General features: G+C 64.3%; 2 protein-coding genes across 4 annotated transcripts in view; one reads left to right on the top strand and one right to left on the bottom strand.

Annotated features, from left to right (window-relative positions):
• The window catches only part of ARHGAP9 (Rho GTPase activating protein 9), a 19499-nt gene extending 10931 nt beyond the window's left edge, over positions 1-8568 (bottom strand). The window contains exons 1-6 of the mRNA XM_075061215.1: positions 8314-8568; positions 5828-5865; positions 4546-4983; positions 3078-3334; positions 1165-1383; positions 501-671 (exon numbers count right to left, since the gene is read on the bottom strand). Of these exons, the coding sequence (XP_074917316.1) occupies positions 501-671; positions 1165-1383; positions 3078-3334; positions 4546-4983; positions 5828-5865; positions 8314-8441 (1251 nt within the window). The 5' untranslated portion in view covers positions 8442-8568. The remainder of the gene's footprint in view (positions 1-500; positions 672-1164; positions 1384-3077; positions 3335-4545; positions 4984-5827; positions 5866-8313) is intronic.
• Positions 8569-10324: 1756 nt separating this feature from the next.
• MARS1 (methionyl-tRNA synthetase 1) overlaps positions 10325-10875 on the top strand; it is a 12534-nt gene continuing 11983 nt past the window's right edge. For all 3 annotated transcript variants that reach the window (XM_032770086.2, XM_032770087.2, XM_032770088.2), the window contains exon 1: positions 10325-10524. In XM_032770086.2, the coding sequence (XP_032625977.1) occupies positions 10422-10524 (103 nt within the window). In that variant the 5' untranslated portion in view covers positions 10325-10421. The remainder of the gene's footprint in view (positions 10525-10875) is intronic.

A 10875-nucleotide genomic window follows, 5' to 3' on the forward strand; every position in this document is an offset into this window, starting at 1 on the left:
AATCCACCCCCCATCCTGCCCCCATCATGCCCCCCAACACCCAGCCTCCACCATGCTCCCCCCAATGCCCAGCCTCCTGACCCTGCTCTCCAACACCCTGCCCCCACCATACCCCCAATGCCCGGCCCCCCACCCTACCCTGAACACCCTGCCTCCCCATCCAGTCCCACAGCACCCTGCCCCCCCACCCAGCCCCCAACATCCTGCTCCCTGAAGGAGGATGCTGGATTTGCATGGGGCTCCCCCTAGAATGCTCACCCACGCCCCAAACACAGTCTTCCTGAGAAAGAACATGGGGCTGCTGCCCCATACACGCTCCTGCCCCCCCAGAGCCAAGGACCCACCCCCCATGCACCCTGCAGTCCCAGAGACCGAACAGTCCACACACCCCTCTCCTGACACGTGCCCCCCCCCAAGACGTGGCCCAAGGACCAGCCCTGCCCCCAACACACCAACCCCAGAGAAACAACAGAGCGCTGCCCCCAGCCCCCCCACGCGACCCCAGTTCCCTGTGGGCATCTCACCTTGGGTACGCGGGACTCTGGCAAGATCATGGATTTGGTGTAGCTGAGCCGGGCAGCCCGGACACTGCCCCCGCCCTGCGCCAGCGTCTCCCCCAGGTCAGCGGCTGCTGAGTCCTCGGGGCTCAGGGCCTCCACAGGGAGCAAACTCTGCATGGGAGAGGGGAGTGAGTCAGGGAGTGCCCCCATCCCGCAGCATGGTGGTGCCCCTCACTCCCGACCCACAGCCCTGCTAGCCCAGCCCTGGGCTCCCCCCAGCTCTTCCGATGCCCCTCACTCCCGACCCACAGCCCCTGCTAGCCCAGCCCTGGGGTCCCGCCAGCTCTTCCGATGCCCCTCACTCCCAACGCGCAGCCTCCTGCTAGCCCAGCCCTGGGCTCCCCGCAGCTCTGCCGGGGCCCCTCCTGACCTGCTCTGCTCTTGGTACCATGCTCCTGGGACACTGTCGCAGCAGGAGACTCCCGGGATTTGCCCATGGCCCCCCCAGCTCCCTCCCCTGCCTGGGGTGCTTCGTTAGAGCAATTAGTGCTGAGCCTTCTCAGGCACCTGGCGGGCAGCCCGGGTGCTTGGCTCAGCCAGGCTAGGGCATAGAAGGCCGGGCAGCACACCCAGCCCAGGGGGACAACGGGGCAGCCTCCCCTACCATTTCCCGGTGGCGCCGTGGAGGTTTCCAAGATTTGTCGCCTGTCTCCGGGTTGTAAAAGTAGCTGCGGCCGGTGCTAGGGTCGAGGTGGCGCTCCCAGGTGTCCAGCACCTGCAGCGGGGAGCCGCAGGGGTTGGGGGGCTCCCCCCTCACCCGCTTTATCTCCTCCAGGTTGCAGTAAATCGGGGGCTCTTCCATGGTGGCTCCAGGGGGTGGAACCTGCAGGGCATGTGGAGTGATGGTTACTGTCAGGGCTGCTGCCCCCAGGAGCTACAGAGGACCCCCCACCCCAATGTCAGAGTCGGGGGTGCACAGTCAGAGAGAATCCAGCCTGCGTGGGAGCAGAGGGTCCAAAGTTCCTCGCAGAGCCCCAAGGAGGGGCTGCGGGTCGGGAGTGAGGGACACCAGCAGAGATGGGGGGGGCTGGCAGCTGGAAGAGGTCAGTCTCCTGGGCTGGGACTCGGGGGGGGAGGGCCCTGGGCTCTCCCCCGCCCCCAGATGCACTTTGCTGAGCGTCTCTGGTGGGTGCTAACCAGCCCTGTCCTGTGCTGGATTCCCAGTGACTAACAACCCGCCTGTCACCCGCTGCCTGGGGGTCCCTGCCGTCCGTGGGGGGGGGGCAGGGCCCTTGGGGGGCATGTCAGGCTCCCCCAGGGGAGCTCACGGCATGACTGAGGTCAGACCCATGAAGCGCCGAAGCCGAGCCGGTTCCTTGCCCGGGAGGGAATGAGCCCCAAGGGGGACCCCCCCCCAGAGTCCTGGCTGGCAGGATCCGGGGCAGGTGCTGAGCACCGGGGCTGGGATCCCACGACACACTCGCCCCCTCTCTCTCCCGTCCCTGGGCGAAGCAGATAAACTTTTGCCTTAGCCAAGGTCAGTAACCGTTTCCCCAGAGCGGCTTGGAACAACGCCAGGGGCCCTGAGCCGCGTGTCAGCTGGTGCTCCCGGCTCCCACCCCCCTCCTGAGCCTCCTGCTCCCCCTCGTCCTCAGCCCCTGGCTCCCTCCCCCCTCTTGAGCCCCCTGGTCCCCCCCATCCTAACCCTCTGTCCCCAACCCCTTGCTCTGCCCACTCCACCCTACCACTTCCTGCTTCACCCATCATCCCCGCCCTCATACTCCCGGCCCCCTCGTCCCTGCTCAGCCCCTCTGTCCCCTACTCTGTGCCTCTCTGCACCCGGTTCCCTCCCTGCAGTGCCCTTCCTCCCTCCCCATGACTCTCTCCTCCCCCTCCTGCCACCCAAGTCCTGCTGCCTGCCCTCCGCCCAGGTCCCAAGCAGACACTCACAGCTTGGCGCTGCTGCTCAGCCCGTCAGTCCCCCTCCCCAGGGGGGCCGCTGAACACTCAGCCCCGGCCCCCCGCAGCAGCTGGGCCTGCAACTTTTGGGGAGCTGAGTCTGTAGTGTTGCTCCAGGCTGCACCCCGTGGGGCAGCCCCTCCCACAGCTCACCCCACATCCTGTGGGTTAGCACAACCCTTGCACCTACACTTCCCTCCCTGTGGTCAGAGAAAGGAAGAAAGAGGAAGGCGGGTGGATGGGACGGGGAAGGCTCCTAAATGAACCCAAGGCCAGAGCCAGGGAACCCAGGGCTGGGCTAGCAGGGGGCTGCGGGTCAGGAGTGAGGGGCACCGGCAGAGCTGGGGGTGGGGAGCCCAGGGCTGGCTAGCAGGGGCTGCGGGTTGGGAGTGAGGGGCACCGGCAGAGCTGGGGGTGGGGAGCCCAGGGCTGGGCTAGCAGGGGCTGCAGGTTGGGAGTGAGGGGCACCAGCAGAGCTGGGGGGCTGCCCACACGCTGTGGGACTGCTCCACCCCTGCCTGTCTGCTCTGAGTAGGTGATGTGGAGAAGGGCAGGGCGGGACGGTGGGGGGAGCCAGATGCACACACCCCTGCCCCTCCCCCCAGAGGCCATACTCACTCCAGGGGGGCTGACCCCCTGGCCCACCAGCTCCGGGCACCGCTCCTGCTGCCATCTGGGGGCGAGCGCGTCCCTGCCGGGGCTCTGGGCCAGGCCGGTGGCGCTGATGCTCCTGCTGACGGGGTGGGCCGGGCCGAGCTGGGGGCCGGGGTCCCAGGCTGGCAGGCTCAGGCTGTGGCAGGAGTGGTGGCCAGGCTCAGCAGGCTGGGCTGGGGGGCTGGACAGGTCCTGAAGGGATCGGTACCGTGGCTGCAGGCCTGGCAAGGGGGAGAGAACAGCTGGGTCAGAGCCCCTGGTGCGCCAGGGGGCAGCGGGGGGAGGGAAGGCGGCGCCTCGGCTTATGAACAGCACCTGGGCCGACAGAGGGTCCCCCACTGCTCAGCTCAGAGCCTGGGACACCCCCCGCCAGCTCTGGACATGACCCCACTGTCCCCCTGGCTTCACAGCTCATTTGACAGAAGCCTCCTCTAGTGCCCTGGCTGAGCCCCCCCACCCGCTCCCTGCAGCTCAGCGTCCCCTGCTGAGCCCCCCACCCAGCTCCCTGCAGCCCAGTGCCCCCTGCTAAGCCCCCCACCCGCTCCTTTCAGCCCAGTGCCTCCTGCTGATCCCCCCACCCAGCTCCCTGCAGCACAGAGCCCCCTGCTGAGCCCCCCACCCAGCTCCCTGCAGCACAGAGACCCCCAGCACCACACTGGGGCCAGCGTCCCCTGCTGAACCCCCTGTGACAAAACGAGAATTTTGTAACATTTCCAAGAAGCCTGTGCGCGCCTCAGTTTCCACCCTGTTCCCCGGGGTGGCAAAGGGCCGTTTGCTCCCAGGGCAGGCGAAGAGGTGGAGGTGTGGGTGGCGCCCGGCTGGCCTGGCCTTAATCCCAGGAGCGGCTGCGAATACAATGGCCACCCCAATTGCCCAGACACTGATACCTAGCAACCCAGGACAGAGATCTGGGCCCCGCCTCTCCGCAGGGGGGCTGAGTGGGCGAGGGGCTGGAGAAGGGCTGGCTACTGCATAGGAGGTGGGCTCTAGGGTACGGAGAGTCAGAGCTGGAACAAGGGGGTTCCCCACAGCCTGGCCGACTGCTGGGGTGCCCAGAGCCTTTGTCCCTCGGCGCTAGCCCAGGGCTTCCCGGGCCAGGGTCCCGGTGACATACCCGCCATGGGAGTGCCCCTGCAGCTGGCAGGCGAGGGGCACAGAGCGGACTAGTCACCCTCAGGGGTCTGTCTCAGCGAGACTCGCTGGCGGAGCTTCTGGCGGGACACAGGGGGGCTGATGGCCAGGAGGCCAGTCTAAGGAGGCAGGGAAGCCACGTGGGAGACCCTGGACAGAGAGCGAGGGGGTCTGGCTCCTCCCAGAGATCGGACCTAATCCTGTGGATCTGTGACACCCCCAGGTCAGTCCCTGCAGCCCAGTATCCACTCGTGCCAAGTTGGGAGGGGAGCCCTCACCCCGGTCCCTGGCAGACACTCACCCGGGGATGGGTGCTGCCCAGTGCCAGTGGCTGCCAGCAGCGTGGCGCTCAGCCATGGGCCATCCTGCACTTGAGGGGCCACCTCCGCCACGTAGGTGGCCGGCACGAAGATGGGCCGTGCCCTCCGGGGATCGCTGAGCCGCCGCACCTGCCACCAGTCCTCGTTGGACTTGTGCAGCAGCAGGAAGCGCTCGCCCTCCTCGATGGCCACCTGGCGCCCATCCTCCGCCTCGTACTGGTAGTCATAGAGGGCTCGCAGCGCCACGGCCGAGGAGCCTGATGAGGGGCCGGCCCGGCGCCAAGACCGGCCTTCCAGTCGCCACCGCCCTGACAGCATCTCAGCGAGGGGGAGAGTGGCTGGCCGCTCAGTGTGCGCCACGAGCCCAGCCCAGCCGCGGCCCAGCACCGTCATCTGGAAGAAGAAGGCAGGGGACCAGGCTGAGACATGGGGCGTTGGCCTCAATGGCACGGGGAAAGGGGGACCAGCTGGCTCGGGGTGCGGGGAATGGGGGCTTCCCCCTCTGGGACGCACGGTGCCGGTGTGTGCCCAGGCGGCCCGACCCACTGCTCCCCCTAGTCCCAGACCTCCTGGCCTCAGGCCTGCTGCTGGACCAGCCGGGGGGCAGACGGGGGGGCACTGCACTGACTGGGACATGGCTGCTTGCCTTACCCCCCCCAGAGGACATGTCCAAGCCAGTGCTCAGTGCCCTGGTAGTGGCCAGTGGGTGAGGCCACATGGCTACAGGAAGCCCAGATGCTGCTACAACAGGAAGCCAGCCAGCTCTGCGGCTTTCCAGCCAGTGGCTCATAGCAGGCGGCCACGTACAGCTCGAGGTGATTGGCTCTGTCGGGTGGGGGGGCAGGGACCAGGCAGCCTTGGGCAGAGGAGAGCAGAAGCGGCTCTTGCCCAGGGCCTGAACCAGCAATTGTATGGTGGAGACACAGCTTTGGGGATCCCCGCTCCTCCCCGGGGTGACCCCAACATTTCCCCCAGAGGCATGACCCTGGGGGGCATCTTCCAGGCCCCTTCCTCTGCCTGTGCGCCCTGGGCCTTGGGGATGGAGATGGAGCCGAGAATCGGCATGGCAAGGGGGCTCAGCCCAGGCTCTGTGCCCATGGGTCCGCTGCACGTGCCCAGAGCCACAGGGGCAGGCGTCTGCATGGGGTTGGGCAGAGGAGGGGGCCAGCTGCCCTGAACCCAAGGAGAGGACGTGGCCAGGAGGGACCTCAGGCTCCGGGATGGGCTAGGCTGGAGGTGTTGGTGCAGCACGCAGGGACTCACCACCGCCGGGGTGCTGCCATGGGGGTGGCCTGCAGGACCTGGGGGGAAAGGAGAAAAGCAGGCACTGAAGGGTACCAGGGTGCTGAGCTGGGTGCATCCGTCACCAAGGGGTGAAGGCCAGGGCTGCGCTTACAAAACTGGCGCCCCTGGGACAAAGTCGGAATGTTCTTGATGTTTTCTTTGAATGCTGGGTGGGGAGCATTGACCTGGGAAGGTTGCAGAGGAGTTTTGCTGGGACTGGCTGCATTGGGGATGGGAGACTTTCCCTGAGGGAGGATACCTGAGCAGGTAAAAGGAGAACCCAGGAGGGGGGTTGGAGGCCAGGTGACACCCTCTGCTCAAGACACTGGATAAAGGGTGGGGGAGGAGCCAGGGGGAGGCTGAGATGGCTAGAGGGAGTTTCAGTTGGGAGTTGGCTGGGGAAATGGAGGGGAGCTCAGATGGGATCTTGCCTCCCAACAGGGCTCTGGCCTCCCTGCCCACCCCCTTCCCAAGAGGGACCTAACTGAGGGGTCCTGTTGCCTGTACGTACAAGACCTGTCTTGGACTGAGTTCCTGTCGTCCAATAAACCTTCTATGTTACTCAGAGTCACGGTGAATCGCAGGAAGATGGGGGTGCAGGGCCCTGACTCCTCCACAATCTGTGAAACCCCTGCCAGCCCAGGCTCTCAAAGCCCTGTCAGCAGGTCAGCCTAGCCCCACTGACAGAGTGGGAACCTGGGGCACGACAGGGGGATACCCCCAAGGCAGAGTTACCAGCAGAGCCAGGGGTGGAACCCAGGAGTCCTGACTCCCAGCCCTCCGCTCTAACCACTAGATCATCTCTCAGAGCTGGAGATTGAACCCAGGAGTCCTGGTTCCCAGGCCCCCCCTCTAACCACTAGATCCCCCCATCCCCTCTCAGAGCTGGGGATGGAACCCAGGACTCCTGGCTCCTGACTGCCCATTCTGCATGTGACTATAGGAAGGGGGAGCCAGACACAGCGCGCCTGTCGGGATCTCCAGCGGCAGGACTGGTGTTTGCTCTGCGCTGCATGGGGCCAGTTCACGCCTTCCCCTGTGCAGCCAAGAACCAAGGTGCCAGTTGGCACCAAGGAGGGCAATTAAGGCTTGGAGTGACTGGCCAAGGACCGGGTGGGGTATGTGTGTGTTCTTGGTTTCCGTCTCTGAGATGCTTCGGCTGGATGGAGGAGCGGCTGGGGGTCTTGAAGTCGAGGACCCCGAAAAGGCAGCCGCTGGCCCAGCCTCACTCCCCTCCCCCCGCCCTTGAGGTAGCACAAAGGACCTGGTTTTAATTGTTTTCGTACAGTCACACACACACACACACACCCCGACGTGCAGAGCGCAGGTACCGCATTTCCGCTCAGAGATGGGCACCGGCTTCCTGTGAGCCGAGCTGCGGCGTGAGCAGAGTGAGTCTCTGTCTCCAGCGCCCTGGGGCGCAGCCCATGCTCAGCCCAGATGGGAAGCAGAGAACTGGGTCGGGGGAAGACCCATGTGATAGGAGAGTCCTGTTCCCTCTAACCCACCTCCCTGCCGGGGCCTCATCAGACTCCACCGCACCCCCCAGGACAAACCTCAATTTGACGGGATGCAGCTAGCTCTGGGTGGTGCCTACATTGCAGCCAGCAATGAGGATTAACAGCCCTTCAAGACTCTGCATCCCCCAGGCCTTCTCTGCTTCTTTATCACTGATTCCAAAATACGGCATGCCCCCCCTTGGCCAGGGGGCTATTCCCTGGAGACCCCTTCAATCTAGTCACTCTGGGGGACTGCATCTGACAGCCGAGCCTTGTCAATTACCCCTGCCTCTGTCCAGTTCTGTCCCTTCCTCTCGCCCGAAGCTGCTAGTTCTGAAATGGACTGTCCTTGGCAAGTCATCGGTTAAACAGGACCCTCGGCCCTGCATGAAACCAACGGTAGTCCATCGAAAATGCAGCTGAGGCGCTGAGCAAACCTCTGCCAAATCCAACAGGAGCCGCAGGGAGGCGTGATGGCTTGGGCAATCAGAGACATGCCCACTGAGAGGGAGGGAGGCTGCTGTGGGGATGGGATACAGGGCAGGGATCTAGGAGATCAGGGTTCCTCTGCCGCTGACTCGCTGGTGATCTTGGGCAAACCATTTCATTTACCCCGGCCTCAGTTTCTCCATCTGGAAAATGGGAATCTGCATCTCCCACAAACAACACACCTGGATTTTCCTCCTTCTCTCTCTTACCAATTGCTTGCCCCCCTCGTGGGCGTTGGGAAGCCTGGGGCCTCGTCCTAGGGCAGCCACTTCTGAGGTACAAAAACATAGGATAGGTGGGTGATCCTGAGCCTCTAAAACTGGACAGCTGGCAGCGTGTGCAGTGCAAGCATCCTTGCACATTTCCCAAGACAGCTACACCTCCAGAAATGGCCCATCCTGGGAAAATCTGGACAGGCAGCAGCCCTGCCTAGTCTGCCCCTTTCAACCGTTCCCAGGAGTAAAGAGTCCCAACTACCACCCCTCTGTTTTATTCTCCGTCCCTGCAGCCTGGACAGCCCGGCTTAGCCTGGGTGGCTCCCCCAGATGTTGTTCTGAAAGCTGCACTTCCTTGCGTGCCGGGGGCGGTGTGGAGACAGACAACATGTGGTTTGAATCGCCGGCTCAGCGCTTTTCCTCTTGCAAAGTTGTGCCTCAGACAACCTGCAGCCGTGCGTGGCACCACCCCGGCGGTGGCTATGTGTGGCTCCTGCCCGATCATGGCCGTGCGTGGCACCAGCTCGGCAGTGGCTGTGCGTGGTTCCAGCTGGACGATGCCCATGCGTGGCTGTAGTAGTAGGATTTAGCCCAGCAGTGGCTCTTTGCACCTGTATGGGATGCCCAGGCAGCAGCACCTGTGTTGCGTTGACGGGGTTTTTCCCACTGGTGCATGATCTCGGAGGGAGACTTGCAGAGATGCCCCCCTCCCTACGTATCTTTCTAGGGAGCCCCATGGCTCTGAGCAGCATCTCACGAGGGCTTCAGTGCCTGGAGTGTGGGTACCTTCTCCCTGTCTAAGAGGCTGGGCAAAAAAGTCCTTCCCTGTCCCATTAGGCCCCTTACCTGGCCGCTCACTGTCCAGTCGCTTCCCTCACTGCAGGACCTCCTGCTACTTTGCTGACAGCTTCGCAGCAGCGGCTGCCAAAGGAGGAGGGTCCTGGGACAGCACAGGCCCACGTCAGCAGCTGTAGTGACACCTCCTCGGCCATGTGACAGGCAGCCAGGGCTGGCCCTGGGCACAGAGATTGGTTGCTGCTGAGGGCACCAGGACTCCTGGGTTCTATTCCTGGCTGTGGGAAGGGAGCAGGGCCTAGTGGATGAGAGTGGTGGGAGGGACTAGTGAACTCCTGGATTCTGCTCCTGGTTGTGGGGTCTGGTGGTTAGAGCGGGGGGAGGGGCGCCAGATCTCCTGGGTTCTGTTCCCAGTTCTGGAAGGAGGTGTGCTCTAGCAGCAAGAACAGAGGACTGGATTCGGGATTCCTGGGTCCCATCTGTTGCTCTGTCACTGACTCAAAGGGTGAGCAGTGGGTGTTCTCCACTCAGGCTGTGCCAGGGAAGGTGATGCTGTGAGCCGAGTGTGCATCCGGCAGCGGAGTCTGGTGCGTATTGTTGCTCGTTGCTCTCTTGTGCCATGCTGCTGTGGTTGGTCTGTGCGGTAGCTGAGCTCTGGAGCACACGCTGGCCTCCTCACAACCCCAGTGAGCACCCTGGGGTGCGCCCAAGTGCTGCAGGTCTGAGGGTTTGGGAGTCTCTATCCTCGTCTTGTCTGTTACGAAGGAAGCTGTTAGCCCCAATCTGAACTTTCCTGGATTTTCCCAGCAAACTCCACAGCCTACACCGAAAGGAAGGGTGGGCCAGCAGTGGGGCACATACATAACCTGGGTTCAAGGCCTTGCTCTGGCAGCTTCACTGGGTGACTATAGGCACGTCACTTTGTGTCTTTGTGCCTCAGTTTCCCTTCTGTGTAACAATGGGGCCAGAGAAGGGTTAAACCCTAGACAGATTGATCCAGCCCATTGTCCCTGGGAACGCTGTGAGGTCTTGATGTCATGACATCGTCTCCTACGTCAGAAGGGCTATGACATCACCAGAGGCGGCATGCGAAGGTGAGGGCGAAGCGAGTGTGCGGTCAGAAATGGCGAGTGTCACGCGTGATGTGGGGTGCAATCCCATGACGTCGTGGCTTTCCGTCAGGCAGCCCCGCCCCCCCCCCGTGACAATGCTCCCATGATGTCATGGCGAGTGCTGGTGACATCACAGCGTGGTGCTGTGACGTTCCTACGGACATTTTGCATGGGGTAATGAGGTGTGTGTGTGTGTGTGTGTGAAATGAGATCAACTGGGGGGAGGATCGGCCCCTAACCATAGTAACCATGGCCACCCGAGCCCCGTTTCCTGGTAACCATAGCAACCCCGGCCAAGACCCCTCTCCTTGGTAACCACCAGCCTAGCGGCCGTTTCACGACACTGCCGCGGTGCATTGTGGGGCTCGTAGTCCCGCCGGCGGGACTACAGGTCCCAGGCGCCCCGGCCCGGCCCGGGGGATCCGTTGCATCAGCGGGTGGCGGGGAGTGTGGCCGGGCGAGGATGCGGCTCTTCCTGAGTGAGGGCAGCGCCCAGGGCCTCAAGGTGTTGGCGGCGGCCGAGGCCAGCGGGGCCCGCGTGCGGCTGGAGCGGGTCCCCCCGGACGGTGAGTGGGGCGGGGCCCCCAGCAACCTCCCCCCCACCCCCACCACCCCATTCCCCCACACGGCCCCCTGCACTCCTACCCACCCGCCCCTCCATGCCCCCCCGGCCCCAGCCTCCCCAGCAACCTCCCCCCCCGGCCTCTGCCTCCTGCCGGCCCCCCAGCGCCCCCCACCCCCAGCACCTCCCCCAACCCCACCTCACCTCGACCGCCTCTGCCTCTTCCCGGCCCCCAGTGCCCCCACCCCTGCCCCCAGCACACCTCCCACCCACGGCCCGCTGCCTCTCCCGGGCCCCAGCTGCCCCCCCCAGCAACCTCCCCACCGAGCACCGGCCCCTGATTCTCCCGGCCCAC

The sequence above is a fragment of the Chelonoidis abingdonii genome, chromosome 26 (genome assembly GCF_003597395.2).
Source record: "Chelonoidis abingdonii isolate Lonesome George chromosome 26, CheloAbing_2.0, whole genome shotgun sequence".
NCBI lineage: Eukaryota > Metazoa > Chordata > Testudines > Testudinidae > Chelonoidis > Chelonoidis abingdonii.